Source organism: Apodemus sylvaticus, chromosome 2 (assembly GCF_947179515.1).
Source record: "Apodemus sylvaticus chromosome 2, mApoSyl1.1, whole genome shotgun sequence".
In the NCBI taxonomy this organism is placed as follows: domain Eukaryota; kingdom Metazoa; phylum Chordata; class Mammalia; order Rodentia; family Muridae; genus Apodemus; species Apodemus sylvaticus.
In genome coordinates this window covers 118,420,506-118,441,716 of record NC_067473.1, presented here as the reverse complement: position 1 = coordinate 118,441,716, position 21,211 = coordinate 118,420,506, and the positions used below count along the sequence as shown (strand labels likewise).

Genomic DNA, 21,211 nt, shown 5'->3' with positions numbered 1-21,211 from the left:
CCAGCCAGTAACCATCTATCACAGTGTGCACACCTGTTAATGACAAGCCCGCCCATCTGTCTGCTGGCCAGGTCACATTACAACAGTTGCTTATGACATGCAGGAGGGACACGAGAGCCCAACTCAGTCGGTGATGAACAGCCTCCTGACCTCTGTATGTTATTTGAAGGAGCAGGAACTATGCAAAGATGGGCAGATGCTTCCTAGCACATTCTCAACCACCCAACACCAACCCCCACATCTATGCATCATCTTTGACCTGGATTACAATATACTCCTGGCTTTCTCATACCAAACTTTGGCTGTTTTCAACCAAAACAGCAGTGGCCCAGTAATCAGTGCTCTCTGCCCTTAAAGTAAGCCAAAGCTTACAGACTATGAATTGATCTTGTCCTGGCCTTGCCCTCTGCAGCCCTGTCATACCCTGTATTTTCCATTCTATGACAGGCCCTCTGTGGGTCCTCAAGCACCAGGGCCCTTCACACACATCGCCCACTACCGGTAACACTGGCCATCCTGTCACCCGCACCGTAAGGCGTAGCCCTGGACTACCTCCCCTCCCACAAGCACACATCCAGACTAAGGCCAGTGTTCTCCAGCCCATGGCTTCCTCAGAGTGTGGTCAGTTTGAGATTATGAATTTGAAAGGTCGCTCTCCCACGAACCATCTCTGCTCATCACTTTCCAATGCTCAGCACGTGTGGCACAGATTTAAGGAATACAAAGGCCTACTCCATCATTGCTGTGTGACCTCTGGGCCTCACTGGGCCTCTTGAGGCTTGTATCAGTGTTCTGACACTTGCCTTGCTATCCCCAAACTTCAGAATATATGAGAGATTTCAGCACAGCAAAAGCAAACACTCACAGTCCCTCCTTTATTTTCATTTGGTGATCACACTTTTAAAAAACCATGCATACGCTCACAAAAAAACCAAACATTAGGAATCAGGAGACCATAAAACAGGACTTAAAGACAGAAAAATTCCCCGCTATCAAAACAAAACACCACCAATCAACTACTGAAAATGCCTTTGCTCAAAACACAACCAGTTTGTCTTTTAAACAGGATTTTTGTTTAGGTTTTTATTTTTTTTAAAAAAAGGAAACTATTCAGAAACAAGGGACGGGCTTCTTACACTGCCATGGACGGGCCTTGGCTTTTATCTTGAGGCCTTAGGCTAATCACAGCCTCCTGTCTCTACCTATCCCCATCACTATCCGGAAGTGTTGGCAACCTAGGCCTGCTCTGGAGACAAGAGCTACAGGGCGTCCAGGATGTGATCGATCTTGGTGACCAGCTCCTGGCGTTTCCCTGAGCTGAGCTTCTCGTTCTCGATGTACGTGTCCTTCTTGAGCTTGCCAGCCACCAGCCTCTCTGCCTCTACCGCCGACTTCAGCACCAGCTCCTTGACCTGCGCGTCCAGCTTCTGCATTTCGCTCACCTGGCAGAGATAAGAACAGGACAGGGTTTGGGAGCTGTCCTCTCGCCCACTCAACAGCCCCACTGTCTCCCAGGCCTACAGATTGAGTGACACAGGAAGAGTCAAAACTCAGCAAAAAGTAGTGCCCATAGCAGAGGGCTGGCAAGTGGGAGAACAACCCTGGCTCTGAACAGAGGTGTCATCATTTACCACACATATTCTTTTCCAATGACAAGCAAGCTGCTCTCACCCTGACAACTGAGGCTGAAAACCATAAAACCATGGAGCCGCAGCATCGTGCCTGGAACACAGCAGGCTCCAGGAGTGTCCCTTCTCTCTACTGAGGCCAGACATCTGTTAGGACAAAGACCAGTATGCAATGCGGAGGGTGATGACCAGACACTTCTGCTGTCCCAAGTGTGCCAGGCTCCAGAAAGTGGTAAAGGATGAAGTGTTCTCTCTGCCCTCTAAGCACATGAAGAATTGAACCACAGTGGGCACTATGAAGGAACTAAAGGGCAAGTATGAGATTCAGAGTGGGGGTGGAGGGGATAAGCAGGAGCCTGACAGTCTGAGGAGCACTTTACTGATAACTAGCTCGAATAGCACATGACTGCCAGAACTCTAAACACTGACGTGATCCATCTCTCAGGTACTGTCTAAGACTACTGACCCCACATTATCCATAAGGAAAAGGAAGCAGAGAAATTAGGTAATCTGCCCACATTGAGAGTCTAGATTAAAGCCTGGGATTTATGTCTGAGTAGATGTTTTTTTAAGACAAGGTCTTACCCTTTGGCCAGGATTCACCTTGATCTCATTATGTGACCTGGGTGGATGTCATCTGAAAATACACACTCCTACACATATATACTCACTTCCAGAGTGCTGGGGTTACAGCACGGCTACCTAGAGCTGAAGACTGGCATCTGGAAGGAGAAGCACTGCCCTCACTGCCAGCCATGTGGACACAGAGCTGCAGGACTTCTCCAGGCCAGACACACAAAGTTTCCTGTCCCACCATGAGCACTGGTAGCACTTGATGAGTCTGTGGTTCTACACATGGGAGAGCCTCTGGGGCCTTGCTTAGCCCAAGGAGTGAGGGTAGATGTTGCTTGCAACCAGAAATTTTCCCTGGAATACAGCGTGGAGGGCCACAGAAAAGTGACTCACAACACTAAGACTTACCCTGTCACACAGGTCAGAGCCCTCCGTCTTCAGCCTGGACTGCAGCACAGCAATCTCACTGGTCACAGCTTTGTGCTCTGTCTCCAGGCTCTTCTTGCCACTGTTGAGGGTAGAGATATCCCGGGACTGCTTGTATCTATTGACGGTCTCATCAAAGTGACGGTAGAGGCCTAACCTCTTGTTGACCAGGGTTAAGACCTGCTCTGTGATACAGGCCACTTTCATCCTGGCTTCTGCAGCTGGATCCTGGAACGTAGAGACACACCACGTCTGTCAACAACCTCACTGACCTACCTGCCACAGGATGCCTATCGCCACCAGCCAACAGAAGTCACCTCAGCAAACCAGGAGTCAAACCCTCTGACACTTAATGAGGACTCGGCTCAACAGCAGAGGCTGCAGGGGGCATCACGGTGAAGCGAGAATCACTTTTCAGTCCCCCAGGGACAGGGACATGATCAGGATGATAATGGTAGACTGAGGCACGAAACTGGCACAAGAGCTCACTCAGCTCTAGTCGTGGAAGACCACCATCCATCACACCTTCAAAGGTTTTGAAGGACTTCAGGACACATCGTGGAATCTTCCTGCCATTAATATCCCTTAGGGGCCCCACCTTGCACAGATCCTCTCACTACTCGTCCTCTGGCAAGGCCTGTGCAACAATTCAAAGGCTGGCTTAGGTCTGGTGGGCAGTTACTTTTACATCATAAATCCTTAGAACATTACATGAATAGGCTGCCTCTGGTGCCCAGAGCAGGGCTTCAGGCTCCTTTATCAAACAGTACTATTGCTAATAGTGAGAAAGCATGAAGCTGAAGGAAAGGAAAGAGACAAAGATGGCCCAAAGACACTCCTGTGCCCCACAGCCCCAGGGAAGTCGGCCTTCAGTCAGCAAGCAGAACTCCACGAAGGAAAGAAGGTGGTGGAACGTCCCATGCCAGTGGGGTCTGAACTCTGATGTCATCTTTACATGGGGAGCTCCCACAGGGGAAGGGACAGAAGGTACTGCTAACATGACCAAGGGGCACCCCAGCTCCATGTTCAGAAGAGTAACAAGGAGCAAACAGCAGAAGCCACCACCAATCATTCAATGATCTGACCTCGCCTAGTGTCCAGGGTGCCTCTACAACCAAAACAAGGCAGGAAGCAGGGACTTAACATGGTGTGCTGGTGATCACATTCTCAGAGGTAAGGTAGGGACCACAGTCACAGGCTCTGTGTACCTTACAGTGGAGATGTGTGTGACACATCACAAGGGCACTAGGACGTGTGCCACAGAGGAAGAGAGCAGAGTACCTTGGTGATGGAAAAGTCCAGACGGACATAGATGATGACGGTGAAGAACAGAATGTAGAAGGCGGCCACGACCAGCAGAGGCTCCTGCAGCATGAGCACCTTGTTGAACGTGTAGTGCACCTGTGAGCCAGGAGAAAGGTGTCAGAAACGACCAGCTCAAGTCACAACCCAGAGCCACTGCCAACAACCCCAACAACAGCAGAGCCACTCACCACAATGTCCTGAATGTGCTGCTCGACTAGATTCTTCTTGTAAGCAACAATCACCGGGCGGCCGAATGTGTCTAGGTAGGTGTAATGCAGCTCATCTGGGGCGCGGCTAATATCGTAGGGACTGTCTACCTGGATGTTCCTGGAATACAACACAGTCACAGCCTCAGTGAACCACACCAACAGCTGAGGGTGTGGGATGCAGAACTAAGGGGCTTCACGAGGCTAACTTCACACACTTCACCTGCCCACTGCAGGCGTCTGGCAGTCCTTCCCTCCTGCCACTGACACTATCAGCCCAAGCCTGGACTGAAGTCTCCCTCCAGTGCTCACGAGGAGAGTGTACAGCTTCCCAGTACAGCCCACCCAAGGATTCTCCCAGAACCTGGAGAGTGCCCTGGGAGTTCTTTGGAATGCTCTTTCCTTACACAAATCAGTCTCTTTCAGGAATAAGGCACATAGATTACTTTCTGGCCAGGCTTAAAGTCCCCATAAAAAAATATCCGAGTAGTTTAGCTTGAAGGAACAATGCCTCCCAAGAACAGTCAAAGCCCAAGTCGTCCTACTCGTCTGAGTAGATGTATGAATCAGAGACCAGAAACTAGATGAAGTGACCCACAAGTATAAGCAGCGCGCACTAAGGACAGGAGCCCTGTGTCTGCTCCGACCAAGTAGATCCCGCAGATGCCCCTGGCTCCATCCTCAAGTCAGTGGTTCTCCTCTGAGCACACACACCAGCAGTACTGGGGCTTGAACCCAGAGCCTCATACAAAGTCTAAGAGGCATTCTACCACTGAACTACATACACAGCTCCAGTCTTTGCCGTCGTTCCTTTGTTCCCAAACCTAGCTCTTTAAGGTACACTCTCACTTTATCAGACATCTCTTACCCAAACTGCTCAAACTGACCCAAAATGATCCCTCCTGTTGGTTACTAAAGACTCTGAGATAGAAAACTATGGAGCCACAGCTGAACCACTCATTCACAGCACAGAGTATACTATTTATAAAGAAAGAAAGAAAGAAAGAAAGAAAGAAAGAAAGAAAGAAAGAAAGAAAGAAAGAAAGAAAGAAAGAAAGAAAGAAAGAAAGAAAGAAAGAAAGAAAGACAAGTCCTTGCATCCAGATTGGTCTGAACTATGTAGCCCAGCCTGGGTTCCAACTTGAGATCCTCCATGCTCATCTCCACAGTCTTCCCTGCATTGGACTCAAACCATTACTCTGTCTTACAGAGACAACTCTGACTTCTCCAGGTATATGAAGCCGCTATGTGTCTGAAAAGTTTCCTAAGTAAATCAATCGCATGCCCTCTAACTTTTCTTTCCTAGTTTTTGTCAAAATGCTCCACCGAAAGGTTTCTCAGTCAAGCTGTTTAATGAGTTCCTATGTGGTTTCCCTGGAGCGCAGGCCCCTAGAGAGGCACCCCGATGACACTATCAAAGACTGCACACATGGGAAGGCCACGGACTTACTTGGCTCCCTCAGGCAGGATGATCTTCACTGTCAGAGAGTCTATCACTTGCTCATCAAACACGTGGTCTACAAACCGCATCTTCAGTGCATACTGGTCACCTGAGAATCATCGACAATGCAATGGTATAAGCAAAAAACAAGATGGCAGACAGGGAATTATAAGACATGAACTTTCTTCTCTGTGCATGCCTGTAATCCCAGCACTCTGGGAGGCAGAGGCAGGCGGATTTCTGAGTTAGAGGCCAGCCTGGTCTACAGAGTGAGTTCTAGAACAGCCAGGGCTATACAGAGAAACCCTGTCTTGAAAAAACCAAATTAAAACAAAAACAAAAACAAAAACAAACAAACAAAAAAACAAAGGAGAGATGTTGTCAAGAGTTCATGGGCAGGAGCCAGTGGGGTGAGAGCTAGTGGTGGCAGTATAGGTTTTTTGGCTCTTTTACAATCTCCACAGAAGGCAGAACAACTAAACGGCAACATCAAAATCCGAGGACCATTAAAACACAGCACCATTTGTTCTCTTCAGTTCAGTTCAGCTGCACTTATTTGCAAAAGATCACCCATCACAGTTGGGTTTGTAGACTTCACATATTACCTAAGAGGAGGAGGAGGAGGAGGGTGATGGGACCTTCACTTGAGCATCCACATCCCTCAAACATTTGTATAACAGTATGCCCTAAAGTACAGAGCAGCCTCAGGGCCTCCCAGGAAGAACTAGAATAGTTTATTGAGGAAAATTGGAGGAAAGGGGCTCTCTGTTCATAGCGATGGGAAGCCACCATCCATGCTGACTTTCCAGTGTAGCTACTTTAGAGCCAGCATCACTCCTGCCAGTAGCCCCTCACCTAGATTCTATAAGCCTAGCAAACACTGGTTCCCCAGGGTAGAATCTAACGCTGCTTTGTCATTGGGACCTTATTGGGGGGGGGGGGCAGTAGGCATGGCCTGGTCCTCTCCATCCCTGAGAAAAAGTTCTCTCAACACATCAACAGCCACAAGACCTGCAGGTGAGCAGTGTCTGTGATGGAGAGCAAGCAGGGGAGGCACATGGCAACTGACGGACCAAGGGGAGGAGAACGACAACAGGCAAGCTCCTCCAGAGAGCCGAGCAGGTGGGCAGGTGAATCCCAATGCTACGTCCCTGGCTCAGCAGGAGACAGACAGCCTGTAGAGACCCCCCCACCCCGCGCCGTGTCCTAGTTGTCTAGCCCCCTGAAAAGTTCACAAGGCTACCAGAGCAGCCCTTCAGAAAAAGAATAAAAACTGTATAATGTACAATAGCCACGTGACAGTTTCTTCCACATCATTCACAAACAGCACTGGGAACTGAAACCAGGACCTCACACATGCTAGGGAGGCCCTCTAAGCCACTAAGTTATAGCCAGAGGCCAGGGAAGCGCATGCACACACAAAATAAACACATAAATAATGTAATGTTTATTAAAATGTATTTATTCATTCATTCATTCATTATGGTTTTTTGAGACAGGATTTCTCTGCATAACAGCACTTGCTATCCTGGAACTCTCTGTAGACCAGGCTGGCCTCAAACTGACAGAAATCAGCTTGCCTGTCACCTGAGGTGCTGGAATTAAAAGTGTATGCCACCAAGTCCAGCAAATAATTGAGGGCAGGGGAGATAAAGAGAGGGAGAGGGAGAAGGAGAACAGAGAAGGCAAAACAGAGAAGTGTAATTCCAACACTAAGAGTAAGAAGCTGAGGCAGGAGGATCTCAAGTTCTAGGTCCATTTAGGCTACGCAATAAGAAAGATACCATCTCGCCGAGCAGTGGTGGCACACACTTCTAATCCCAGCACTTGGGAGGCAGAGGCAGGTGGATTTCTGAGTTTGAGGTCAGCCTGGTCTACAGAGTGAGTTCCAGGACAGCCTGGACTACACAGAGAAACCCTGTCTCAAAAAAAAAAAAAAAAAAAGTAACTACCTCTGCTCAGCAGCAGACAGCGTGGACAGGCAGTGCATTCAGATGTAATTTATTCCAACTCACAAAAGCACCGCCATCTCACCCTTCCAAGAATAACAAGAGAATACTCTCCTTACATACAGGCAAGCATCAGTGATGTTAAAGACGGAGTTAGCCCTCTGCACTCCTGTTCTTACTGTGTGCAACACTCACCCAGATTATAGAGGTATTCATAGCTTGGGAGGTTGTAACCAACGATGTAGTGTGTCTTCCACCCGCCAAAGAGAGGAAATCGAGGCCGGATTTCCATTTCCACGGAGTCATCCAAAATAAGGAGGTGGCTGGTGGAAACATTACCAATCTCATCCCGGTAATACACATCCTGGGCAGCAGCAGGAAGGATGGTCTGCAAGAGATGGAAAATACCTTCCAGAAACTCTAGGAACGTCTGCAGAAATACAGCCTGCACCAGACCTCGGACTGTGAACTTTCAAGATCCTTAGTTCCCCAAGGTTTCAGAAGGTCTAGATAGCACATCCATTTCTTATATTTTTGGTTGTGAGCCTTTAATGGCTGAGCCATCTCTCCAGCCCACACATCTATTTCTTAATTAGGGATGCTAAGTACATAAATCTTCTCAACGGCAAATGAGATATTTGCAAATCCCCTTGTTAATAGTAAAGTTATAAAAAGGAAATATATCAAATTACTAGTGGTTGAGTTACAAAGTTCTTCATCTAATATGCTTACACATCCAAGTGTACTAACAAACGCTTGTTCATAGTGAACATTTCAGTAATATGTATATATACAAAAATATATGTAAGAGTTCACTTATAAGACAAAGGCACATCCAAACTATTAATCATTTTAATCATGTAGATGACTCTGAGAGAATATTATTCCTCACTTCTCAGTTGTGTCTTTCCATATGAAAGGTTCTCTCATTCTCTTGGCCCTCATATTTAAAATTTGTATTAGATACACATCACACACAAGCACACAACAGGAAGTTAATAAATGTAAGTTTTAAAGTCTTTTAATAAACCTCAACTCTGCTTCATTAAAAAAAAAAAAAAAGAGCCTGCCCTTGAGAAGTAGCAGCAGGGGCTTGAGGCCACCTCTGACACCCACTAACCTAGCAACAGCCTGCTCACCACATCTGATCCTAAGAAGCAAGCATCAGGGGCGGAAAGACACCTGAGCACTTGCTGCTCAATCGTGAGGACCAGAGTTCGGACCCTAGCACTCATGTCAGGCACTTCCCAAATGCCTAACTCCAGCTTCAAGGGATCCAACAGTTTTCTGGCCTCTTCAGCTAGGTCATGTACACTCACACAAGACATGCACACACACAGAATAAATCTTTAAAACAAGGAAATGTTTAAGTGATGATTTTAGAATTTAGACTGTGAATTTTTTTCTTTATTCAAATTTTCTAAAACACAAACAAACAAACAAACAAAAAACAGTCTAAGTCAGGAGGTTCTTAACCTGTGGGTCACAACCCGCTTGGGGATCAAACAACCCTTTCACAGGGTTATCTAAGATCGTTCAAAAACATAGATTTTACAATTTTTAATAGTAGTAAAATTAATTTTATGGTTCGGAGGGGTCACCACTGCACGAGGAACTGTATTACAAGGTTGCACGTGGTATTAGGAAAAGTTGATACCACTGATACAGGGCACATGTCTGTAATTCTAACACTTAGGAGCCAAGGCAGGAGTGTCCTGAGTTCAAGCCAGTCTAAGCTACACAGGGAGTTCCTGACTAACCCTGCTGCAGAGAGGGAAAAGAAAAGCACTATTTATATAAATATGAGGTTATTTACATAAATACAAGGACTTTTCCCCTTAAAGACCCTTCTGAGTAACAGTGATATTCCAACATCATTGTTAATCCCGCAAAACTAAAAAGCGAAAGAAAGGACACCCTGAAAAAGTCACAATTCCCACAGTGAACAAGTTGGCCACTCATACCTTAAAAGAACGAATGGAGGAGATCCCACTATCAGGCTGCCTCTGGTAATCATAGCGGGAGAAAGGTCCCTTCAGCACCGCACCCGTGTGCTTCAAGTCCACGTTCTCTTCCACGGCAATATTGCCCCAGTGAGACACCTCGATGACCCGGGTCATACTGGTGATAGTCAGGAAAGGGCTATTGTTCTCATAATGTACTTTGAAAGTATCCTAGATGGGAAGGAAACAAGCAGTCATAGCTTTGGCAACAGAGAAACCCACACTAGTTTAAAAGAAACCAACTTGAGACAACCTATGAACCATCACAGAATGGTCACCAAACATCAACACAAGGAGTGTCATTTTTGGACTTATTTCTATGTATGTGTGCATCTGCATGTGTGCCATATGTGTGGGTACCCCCTCAAAGGCCAGAAGAAAGAGCTGGACCTCCTAGATGTTGCATTATAAAAGGTTGTGAACAACCAGAAATGGGTTCTGGGAAATGAACTCAGGTCCTCTGGAACAGCAGTAGCACCTCCTCTTAACCACTTTTTTTCCCCTCTTTGCTCTCAAACTTGTCACCTCCCTGACACTGACTGGTCTGCACCATTACAGGCCTGCACCTACCACTCCAACCTTTTTGTGTTGTCATTTTTGCCTATAATCCCAATACACAACATGCCTGAGGCAAGGGAATCACCATGAGTTCAGGGCCAGCCTAGGAAACAGAGACCCTGTGTCAAAAAGATAAATGAGTGAATAAATGAATGAATGGTGTGGGTGACACACTTTTTATTTTTATGTGCGTGTATGTTTTGCCGGCATGTATGGCTGTGTAAGGGTGCCAGATCCTCTAGAACTAGAATTACAAACAGTTGCGAGCTGGGCGCTGGGAACTGAACCCAAACCCTCTGGAAGAGTAGCTGGTGCTCTTAACTACAGAGCCATCTCTCCATCCCAGGTGGCACACACACACTTTTAATGCCAGCACTTGGAGACAGAGGCAGGCGGATCTCTGAATTTGAGGCCAGCCTATTCTACAAAAGGAATTCAGGACACCCAGAGAAACCCTGTCTCAAAAAACCTAAAAAACAAAATAAATAAAACTGGGTGGAGGTTCAGCAGTCTCCACAGCAGTCTCCACAGCCTTTGCTCTAGACGATAAACATAAGAAACAATACTAAGTCTTCATTGTGTGGAAATCCTGCCTCCAAGTGTCTGTTTAATTTAAGTATATCGTCTCCCAATAACATTCAACAGAATCCACATCTATATTTTCAGTAATTCCTCAAGTTCTCTGCCAACTCTCCCATGGGTTAGTTTTGTTTTGCTTTAATCTCTAATAGGAATAGCAAAATGGCTCAGTAAGTAAGGGCACTTGCTGCTGCATTTAGTCTTTCATGGTGGAAGAGAACTGACTCCCAAGAGTTGCCCTCTAGGGCTGGAGAGATGGTTCAGTGGTTAAGAGCACTCACTGCTTTTCCAGAGGTCCTGAGTTCAATTCCCAGCAACCACATGGTGGCTCACAACCAGCTGTAATGAGATCTGATGCCCTCTTCTGGTGTGTCTGAAGACAGCTACAGTGTACTTACAGTGTACTTACATATAATAAATAAAGAAAGAAAGAAAGAAATCTATCTTTAAAAAAAAAAAAAAGAGTTGTCCTCTGGTCTCCAGGAATGTGCACTCACACCAACATACAGCATATACACACACACACATGTACACATTAAGTAAAAGTTTAAAGGCCAGGCAGTGGTAGTGCACACCTTTATTCCCAGCACTTGGGACTTAGGAGGCAAAGGCAGGCAGATTTCCGAGTTCCAGGACAGTTTGGTATACAGTGAGTTCCAGGACAGCCAGGGCTACACAGAGAAACCCTGTCTGGGAAAAGGAAGGAAGGAAAGGAGGGAGGGAGGGAGGAAGGGAGGGAGGGAGGGAGAGAAAATTAATTAAGAAAAGAAAGAAAAAGAAAGAAAGAAAGAAAGAAAGAAAGAAAGAAAGAAAGAAAGAAAGAAAGAAAGAAAGAAAGAAAGAAAGAAAGAAAGAAAGAAAGAAAAAGAAAATTAAATACATGTTTAAAAATCTCTCTGGGGTTGGGAATATATAGGTCAATGGCCCGACATTCAATGGAGAGTGGCTTGCTGTCTCTCTAGTCACTGAGCAGTCCAATGCCCTTTTATGAATACTACATAACTACAGAAAAACAGTATTATAAAATTAAAAGAAAAATACCCTTCTTTCCAAATCCCATGATATGGGTAAACAGGTATTTCATGGATTATAAACTTTCTTATTCTCTCACTCTATAGTCACATCTTTTAAGATTCAATTCAGAGCCCTATTTAACACCATGCAGTACAGTACTGTGAGCATGGGAGCTAGCGTCATACTGCTGGACTCATAGGAGCAGCTCACTGAGAACCCATCCTCAGCATGCCTAAGACCCTGGGTTCAACCCCAAATGCACAAACATGTGAGCAATCTCATACGCACTTGGTCACACAGGCTCACACACGAATTTGTTTATATCTTAAAAATGCTCGTGGCTTTTCTTCTATTCTTGGAACAGGGAACACATAGCCGTGGTATCTGCCTCCTGAGCGTTGGTTTTTACAAGCAATTGTCATCATTCCCAGCTTAAAACGTTTGTGTTTGAGCTAGGAATGGGAGCTCACAGCTATAATTCCACCTGTCTAGGGACAGAGGAAGGACCAGCATGTTTTCAAGGTATAGGAACAAGGGGGTGGGGCTTGTTCATACTTAGATTTTTTTTTTTTTAACGTTGGAAAATTTATTTCTAGTACTAAAGAGAAGATAACAGTCAAAGAGCCTCCTACTCTTGGCACTTCACAATCACCTGGCTCCAACAACACACACACACACACACACACACTTTCTCTCTAAAAATAGAAATAAAAAAGTTTTGTTTTGTTTTTGATCTTTTGAGACAGGATTTCTTTGTGTAGCCCTGGCTTGGCTGTCCCGGAACTTACTCTGTAGACCAGGCCTCAAACTCAGAGATTTACCTGCCTCTGTCTCCCAAATACTGACATTAAAGGCATGACTAACACCACCTGGCTAAGAAGAAGAAAAGACCCTTAAATATACATATACTATTTCTGAGCCCAGCATACTAGTGCATATTTATAATACCAGAACTTGGAAGGTAAAGGCAGGATCAGAATTTTGAGTCATCCCCAACTACATACAGAGAAACCCTGTCTCGAAAAAAACAAATCCAAAAAAAAAAAAAAAAAGTTAATGGGACTAAGCGCCACTTCAAGACAGGTTCAGAATGCTCCTTAGCATGTCCCATCCAAGCATGGCGGTGAGATGGTCTCTGAAACCTACCTGACTGTAGGCAGGGATGTCTTTAAAAGGCCCATAATCCAAGACATCCTCAGATCGTGAGGGGTTCCCCAGCTTGGTATAGCTTTCCACATTTCGGGAGGCAAGTTTCACTCGCATGGTCTGGGTCTTTGTTGGATAGGGAGAGTAGAAATAATGGTTGCCCTCAAACACCACAAACTGTTTCTCTGACTGCGTTATCTGAGTTGGATATGGATGAAGCACGTGAGTGTAGACAGTTTCCACAACGACAGAGATTTTGGACCCAGGATCAAGAGCAACTGGGAGCTTGACCGTGAAAAACCTGCCGCTGAGGGGAGAAAGAGAATACAATTAGAAACACTGCCTAGGCATGGTGGCACACATCTTTAACCTTAGTACTCAAAAGGCAGAGACAAGCAGATCTCTGTAAGTACTTGGCCAGTATGGGCTATATTGCAAGCGCTAGGCCAGCCAAGGCTACATAGACCTTGTCTCAAAAAAACAAAAAAGATTAAAGATACTGAAAACATATATTTAAAGTCACAGAAAATTCTATAAAGACAAAAAGCTATCACCTTTAATATATTAACATAAGCCTTTAAAGACAGGTGTCCAGGTGTTCGCCTCAGGTTTGTTTTAATAGCAAGAACATAAAAACTACCAGAAAGTCAAGTGATAGACCTCTAATCCCAGCACTTGAAAGACGAGGACTTCAAGAGCAAGAATTCAGGGTCTTCCTCAGTGACAGAGGGAGAATGAGGTCAGTCAGAGCTACATTAGGACTGTCTCAAGGGCCTGGGAGGGCTGGAGAGACAGCTCAGGTTAACAGCACTGACTGCTCTTCCAAAGGTCCTGAGTTCAATTCCCAGCAACTACATGGTAGCTCACAACCATCTGTAACAGGATCTGATGCCCTCTTCTGATGTGTCTGAAGACAGCGACAGTGGACTCATAACATCAAAGAATAAATAAATCTTTTTAAAAAAGGAAAGAAACTGGGAGACCAGAGAGATGGCTTAGCAGTGTGAGTACTGGCTGCCGGATTTGATTCCCAGCACTCACAAAGGAGCACACAACTACAACTCCAGTTCCAAGGAGATATGATGCCCTCTTCTGGCCTCCAAGGGCACTACATGCAAGAGGTACACAACCATCTATCCAAGCAAAGCACCCACCCCCACACAAAATCAACTAATTAATTTTAAAAAGAGATCCTGTCTCAAAAAACAAAACTTTTCCTAAAAAAAAAAATGCTTAGGGCAGAGATATGTATCAGTGGGTAAAGGTCTTGCTGTCAAGTCTGACTACCGAAGGTCAATCCCCAAGGCTCACACGGTAGGCAAGAACAACTTCCTAACCTCTGGACACCAGCTGTGGCATGCATGCAAGTGAACAAGTGGGCACAGCCCATAAACTAATGAATGTGAATTTTCTAAGCCACGAAATGTATCTTTGTTAGACTGAGTAAGTCATTAGTAAAAATTTGAAGGCTTTTAAAAATATTCCCCTGGAGTTTATTCTCAGGGTTAGAGTAGGAACGATTTCACACAGAACTCACAGCATCCCATCTCCTATGGCTACGGAATGTTCACAACTGAGACAACACTTCAAGCTCGCCGTCTCTCCCAGGACAGCGCCATCCCTTCTCAGCTTCAAGCATCAGCTCTGCTTCTCTTCTCACTGCTGCTCCTGAGTAAGCAGTGCTCACCTTTCCTTGTCAGCTCTGTGACAGCCCAGTCCATTCAATACACTGGTACCACTGCCAACAGGACTCCCTCTCCGGTGCAGCCAACTCTAAGCTATACACCTAGGGGATGTTCTGATATCTCAATCTACCGTATCCCAAATATCTGGTTAACTCACCTCAGAAACACCTTGGGTAGCTTACCTTTTCCCTTTAATTTTGGTTTCTCGTACTTCTAGGTTGTTGTCTTCCTCATCTTCTCCCTTTATCTATAACAGGAGTAAAAATAGCAGTTTATTCTTTTTTATGTTTGCAGTTCTAAATTTTAGGGCAACTATTAGCCAACTATTAAGCAACTTGAACAAAAATGCCCCCCATAGGTTAAGTACTTGGTCCCCAATTGAGACGGCTTTGGGGGTGTGACTTCTGGGAGGCGTGCGGCTAGGACATGGGTGGGTTTTGAGCCCTTCCCAGTGTGCTCTCTGCCTCCTGCCTGCGGGTCAGGGTGTGCCCTAGCAACCGGCCGCCTGCTACCCCTGCTCCACTATCATGGACTCTGTCTGAAACTGCAAGTGTCTAGTAAACTTCTCCGTAAGTTGCTTTGGTCTTGACGTTTTATCACAGCAATAGTAAAGAAACTAATATACCAACTATCTTACAATACTTTCACTAACATAACTTTTCAAACTTTTATTTTTGTTTTTGTGGGATGTGTGTGCATGTGTGTGCACATGTCCTGGAGATAAGAGGACAACTGTGCGGAGCCGCTCTCTTACACCTTATTTTTGAGACAGGATCTCTCCCACTGTTCCTGCCATGACGTACCCAAGCTTACTGTCCCGCAAACATCCCCGTGATTTCTTTGTCTCTGTTTTCCATCTGAAGGGACCAGTGTACTGATATTACAGATGTGGACCACTGCACCAGGCAAACTCCAATCACCAACAGGCTTGTACTGTAAGTGCTTCTACCCCAGTGTGGTGCTGGGGATGGATCCATGGGCCCTATCCAGGCCAGATAAATATCTTTATAAGTGAACCACATCCCAATCCCAACTTCTTTTTTTCTCTGAAACATTAAATCTAACCTGAAACACCATCAAAGATTTACTGGTGCACAGAATAAGTTCTGTAAACATCTTATAAATATTTTCCTGAACAATCAAATACACATAAAGACTTTATCTCCACATTCACTTCCTAAGTGGTCCAAAGCCTTCTTTCTGAATATTTTCCCCTTTATATTCAAATATCTGTAAGCACGAAACATAACAGCAGAAGTCCTATATGTAACCAGAGTGGGCACGGTGGCGACGGCCTTAGGGGAGGCCTGGTGGCCACTATGACACACTCCTGTCCTCTTATCCTTCACTGCCACCAGCCATGTAAGCAAGTTAACTCCAAAAGGTCGCTGAGGCTTCCTGAGGGGTTATCTGGAGTGACAGACACTGTTGGCAGTCTGTGGAAAACATACATGCACTCCACTGTTGCTTGGCTAGCTTAACCTAATACCCACCAAAGTGAAAACAAAAAACTATTTTCTAGGACTGAAGCAATAATTCCCAAAAGAGAACATAACACTACAAAGAATAATTTTATGTGTTATTCTCAAACCTGCACTCAAAGCCTGCTGCAGCTTAGCATGTGCTTTACCACTGCACCACACCCCAACCCCACAGGAAATTGTTTTCTCTTGAGACAGGGTCCCAAGTAGCACAAGCTAGCCTCAAACTCCCTTTAGCTTAAACTATTGATCCTCCTGCCAACTGCTGAATTTATACTGGCAATTATCACTATATCCCAACTCCAAGAGCAATTTTTAAAATATTATCTTTACTATTTCAGTATCTTAGTATTTAGTTATATAATCATCCTCAATGATATCAGACAGAAAAATGTTTTAAAAATACCATTACTTTAACTAGCCTCCTACTGCAAGGACAGCACTCTAGTACACTCTGGCTCATTTAGAACTCTCTGTTAATGCATCTTACTTGTACTCATTACTGAATAAAAGGTAAGAGAGAGCTAGGCACGCTGAGACCCAAGTGTAGTCCAGTACACAGAACAGAGAACCAAGATGACCAGCAGTCAAGGTCATTTTTAGCTATCAGCATTCTGGAGGCTGAGCCAGGAGGATTCCAAAATAGTCTAAGGGCTACATAGCAATACCCTGTCTCAAAAAAGTGAAAGAGAAAAAGATGGTTCAAACTACATAATCCTATTGTCCTACTAGTTCCTAAAAGGTTCCTGTAATCATCCTCACCCAAGTTTCCAAGGCAATATGTGTGTGTGTGTGTGTGTGTGTGTGTGCTCTTTCTCATGCTTATCATCGAGTTGTTTCTCACCTAGGTAAGGAGGATAAACTGGTCTTCCTCCAGAATTAACACAACTATGAATAAGTCTGTAACATGACTGCAGAGTGGAAACACAAGTCCTAATTTCAGATCAAGGCCAGAAAGCAAGGTAGCAATAATGCAGGAACACCCAAGGGCATGGAACGATTTGGGGGGTTAATAAGTTCCAAAGCCAGATACTTCCACAGCCATGAAAGAATAGCTATACTGCAAAAGGTTGCTGTAAGGGTGGAGAGTGTTCTTAAGACACCTCCCACAGCCTTTTCTTTTCCTAATCTTTTCTTTTTAATGGACATGGGTGTTTTGCTTGCATGCAGGTCTGTGCACCCTGGAGTTACAGATGGCTGTGGAGTTGAACTTGGATGCTCTGAGCTATGTGGAGGAACCCAACTTGTATGAATTTTCCACCAGGACAGCAAGGTAGCAAGTATCTGCTGTGATCTGATTATACTGTGACCACATTAAATCATGTCTAGTTTTCACAAAACAGGACTCAACATCCAAAACATTCACAGGTGGAACTGCAAATTAAACAAAGTCATGAATGTCTTTCCAGAAATATTTGAGGAAAGCCGTGCTTCAGCATGAAGAAGGCGTCAATGTAAAGGGGACAGGAGTCACTTCAATGTCTTATTTATTATAAGTCCAGTTTTATAGATCCACACAGTTAAAAGAATGTGGTGTGCTTAGAAATGTGATGCTGTAATGACTAGTCTCCTAGTAAACTGGGTAATCACTTAATGAATATAGCTAATGAGAACAGTAATAAAAAGTAACCTGTGTGACTATTCCCTCTATTCCCAAAGCCCACGATTTCTTTCCTTGAAAGGTGTAAAAGTGTGTTCACTGAAAAACAGAGAAGGCTAAATGCTGAGACGTTCCAATGAGAGGCGGTGGAGAGAAAGAGACTGGGCTTCACCGTTCTGTACAGCATAAGGGGCTGACTCTTCAAACTAACTTCAAGAAGCCTGAACTTTAAGAAAGCGTTAAGCAGCAGCTTCCGGAGGAGTGTTACATCAACCGAGTGTAAAGAATGACAAACTCGGATACCAGAAACCTGCTGTGTGCCTGAACAGAGTACACTAGCCAACTGCATTCAGGAAATAATTGGCCTTAACGCACTGATAGTCCTCAACCGGACGAGCACGTCCAGGGGACAAAAAAGAAGCTAGGTACCGGAAGTACCGCACCCGGCCACAGCCAAGACCCTCCTGAGGTGTGGAAGGAGGTCACCAGGGGACCAAGGGGTCGCCTCGGGCTCCGGAGCTGCCACGTGGGCGGCGCCCGACGCTCAGAAGCTTGTGCTGACGTGTCCGAGAGGACACGCGGACCACAGGGACGGCGGACCCCGACCTCTCCCGCTGTCCCCTCCACACCTGATTTAAAGACAACCAGACGCCTAGTGGATCCCTAATGCCCTCAACTTCCCCGTCCCTCCCTAACCAACCCAGAGATTCCCCGATCGCCTCAAGCATCCCGCGTGAGGCTCGCCGGCTCCTCCCTCCGCTCACCTGCACGCCTAGGTGTGCAAGCCGCGACTCCAGTTCGGGCTCCAGGGCCAGAACGAAAGAGCTGGCTCGTGATGTGGAGCCGCCGCCCGGGTGCGCCAGGACCACCTCAGCCGTCACCTTGGCTAGGTGGCTGCTCAGGTCCACCGTACGCTTTACTTCCTCGTTGACCAGCGGCGGAGCCTCCGAGGAGGCGCTGCAGGGTGTCGGGGCCAAGGCCCCGAGACATAGCAGCAGCAGCAAAGCGACCGGCGCCTCCATGACCGCGAGCTGAGCGCCACCGACACGCACCCCGCCCCCCCGCCACGGCGCAACCGCTGATTGGTCAACAGCACCACAAGATGGCTGGGCCCGGTCAGAAAGGACCCCGTCTCCAGGGCAACCGGACGACCGTGGGGTGCCTGATTGAAAATCTTAAAGTCTTGGGGCTCTTTCTAGCCGGATTCACCCCTGGTTTCTGTAGTAATGGTCCTTCCTTATCTCCTATCTGTTTCCTTCATGCTTATGCAAAAAAACGCTCCGCCCAGAAACAGTATACTATAGCTCAGTCTAAAGAAGATTGCCTTCTCTATATTGACTCGAAACTAAGTGAGCAAAAGTTTAAAGACAAAGAGGAAATCTCCAGAGATTCAAGTCTCTCCCCTAATATTTAGTTCAATCTTTAATGTGAGTGAAGGCAGAAACCTTAAACAACTAACCAAGGTTGATGATATTAACATCAGGTACCTGTTGACATTTATCACAAGCAGGAATCCAAGGTGAAGTCGCTGGCAGGACTAGCTGTCTGATGAGGGCTGCTCTTTTACTACCAAGATGGCACTTCGACACTGCATCGTCTAAGGAGGACTTGCATATCATCATAAGACAGAAAGGCAGGAAACAGTTTCTCTGCGGCAAGACCTTTTACAAAGGCATCTTGCAGATGATTCCTCTAGTGCCATCATCTCCCAAAGTCACACTGAAGACTTAATGACCTAAAACAGTGAACCTCACACGAGTGGAGAAAGTCTAGTCAGTATACTGATAACGCCTGACAAGAAAGCCGGCATAGCAATGAGAACATCCAACTGGCATTATTAGGCCTTGAAACCATTTTTAAAATAATAATAATAATGATGATGATGATGATGATGAAAAATATACGGATAAAACTTTTCCCCTAAAATTCCCTTTTCAGCCCTATAAAATCTCCAAGCCCGTGCAAGATGGCAGTGTAGAGTCTCCACTCTCAAGGAGTCTGCTGCCCCCTTCTTTGGCTCTGACTGAAGGACAATAAGGCCTTGGTAGGGATATATCTCCTCTTTCATTTCTGTGTTTCCTCTGTCGATTCTGATCTAATGTACACGTCCCAGTATTGTTGCTTGAAGGATGTAATTTAAAGGTAAATTTTCAGAGGAGGTGGAAATATTCAAACATTAACACCAGCTAATGAGAAGAGATATTGGAGGGAAGGACATGTTCCTCCCTACAGAGCAGAAGTCAGGAAATTAGCACCTGCAGGCCAACAATCTGTCTGTGTCTATAAAGTTTTATTGGATCATAGCCAGGTTCATTTGCCTGTAGCTTATGATTGCTTTCACACTACAACAGTAACAGTAGTGTAGTTGCAAAACAGACTGTATGGCCCACAAGCCAAAACTACTTCCTATTTGCACATATATGTATGGAGAGATAGCTCAGTGGTTAGGAAAACTTGCTGCTCTCACAAAGGACCTGAGTTCTTCCAGTTCCCAGGCTCACAACAGATAGCTCACTACTGCCTGTCAGGCAAGCATTTGATGCCCTCTTCTGACTTCCACAAGCATCCATACACAGATGTTCTTCTTTCTGTTCCTCTCTGTCTCTGTCTTTATCTGTGTCTCTATCTGTTTCTCTGTCTCTCTTTCTCTCTCACACACACACATACGTAAATACAAATTTAAAAATAAATAATTTTTAATGCTACCTGGTTGTACAGGTACATGCCTGTAATCCTCCAGTACTTGGGAGGCTCAGGAAAGAATACAGCAAATCCAGGGCCAGCATAGAATATTTTGCCTTAATGTAACAACAACAACTACAACAACAATATGAAGTCTGGTCACTCTATTATCACATTCACCAGGGCAAACCTCTGCAGAGGGTAGCAGAGGCAATATAGCAGCCATTTAAAATAACAATTCAAAATCAGAGACAATTTTTTTCAACTCTTCCAAACTTAAAAATTACAAAGTTAGGCAGCCGGAGAGATAGCCTAGCAGTTAAGGCCTCTCTTGGCTGCTCTAGTAGAGGACCAAGGTTCGATTCCGAGAACCCGCATGGCTTCTACAACAGGAAGTCCGTTCCAGTGGATCTAACACTCTCTTCTGAACTCCACTCACAATTCAGGAATGTGGTGCAGGGACATTATGCAGGGAAAACACCCAGACACATAAAAGAAATAAATATTTAAAAATAACAAAGTCATTATGGAGAATATTAAGAGGGTAACTTAGGGCGATAGCTCAGTCAGTAAAATTCTTGCATAATTTAAAGCATAAAATTAAGCTTTAACAGTCAAGCATAAAAACCTGAGTCTGATGTCCAGAATTCATGAGAAAAAGCCAGGGACAGTGACACAGCCTTGCGGTCCCAGCACTGGGGAAGCAGACACAGCTGGATTTGTTCACTACCTGGAGTGTGCTTTCCAGCCTACTTGCAGAATTTCAGGCCAGTAAGAGATCCTGTCTCAAAAAACAAGGTAGACAGCTCCTGAAGAACGACACCTAAAAGTCACGAGTGAATTCGTACAGTCAACATGGTCATGTTAAAGACCCCACAGCCTCCCTCAAGCAAATGGTTAGTGTTACCATTGTGTGCAGAAAATGTCCGTGATAG

At 45.4% G+C, this 21,211-nt stretch overlaps 1 protein-coding gene across 1 annotated transcript; it reads right to left on the bottom strand.

Moving 5' to 3' along the window:
* Window positions 1-861: 861 nt before the first annotated feature.
* Window positions 862-18,656, bottom strand: Rpn1 (ribophorin I). Its single transcript, XM_052174273.1, has 10 exons — window positions 18,359-18,656; window positions 14,696-14,760; window positions 12,829-13,135; window positions 9,493-9,702; window positions 7,724-7,916; window positions 5,589-5,688; window positions 4,121-4,259; window positions 3,909-4,028; window positions 2,610-2,855; window positions 862-1,442 (listed from the first exon to the last, which is right to left on the bottom strand). Exons 1-10 carry the CDS (start codon window positions 18,614-18,616, stop codon window positions 1,260-1,262), a joined length of 1,821 nt encoding a protein of 606 aa, XP_052030233.1. The 5' UTR covers window positions 18,617-18,656; the 3' UTR covers window positions 862-1,259.
* Window positions 18,657-21,211: the final 2,555 nt, after the last annotated feature.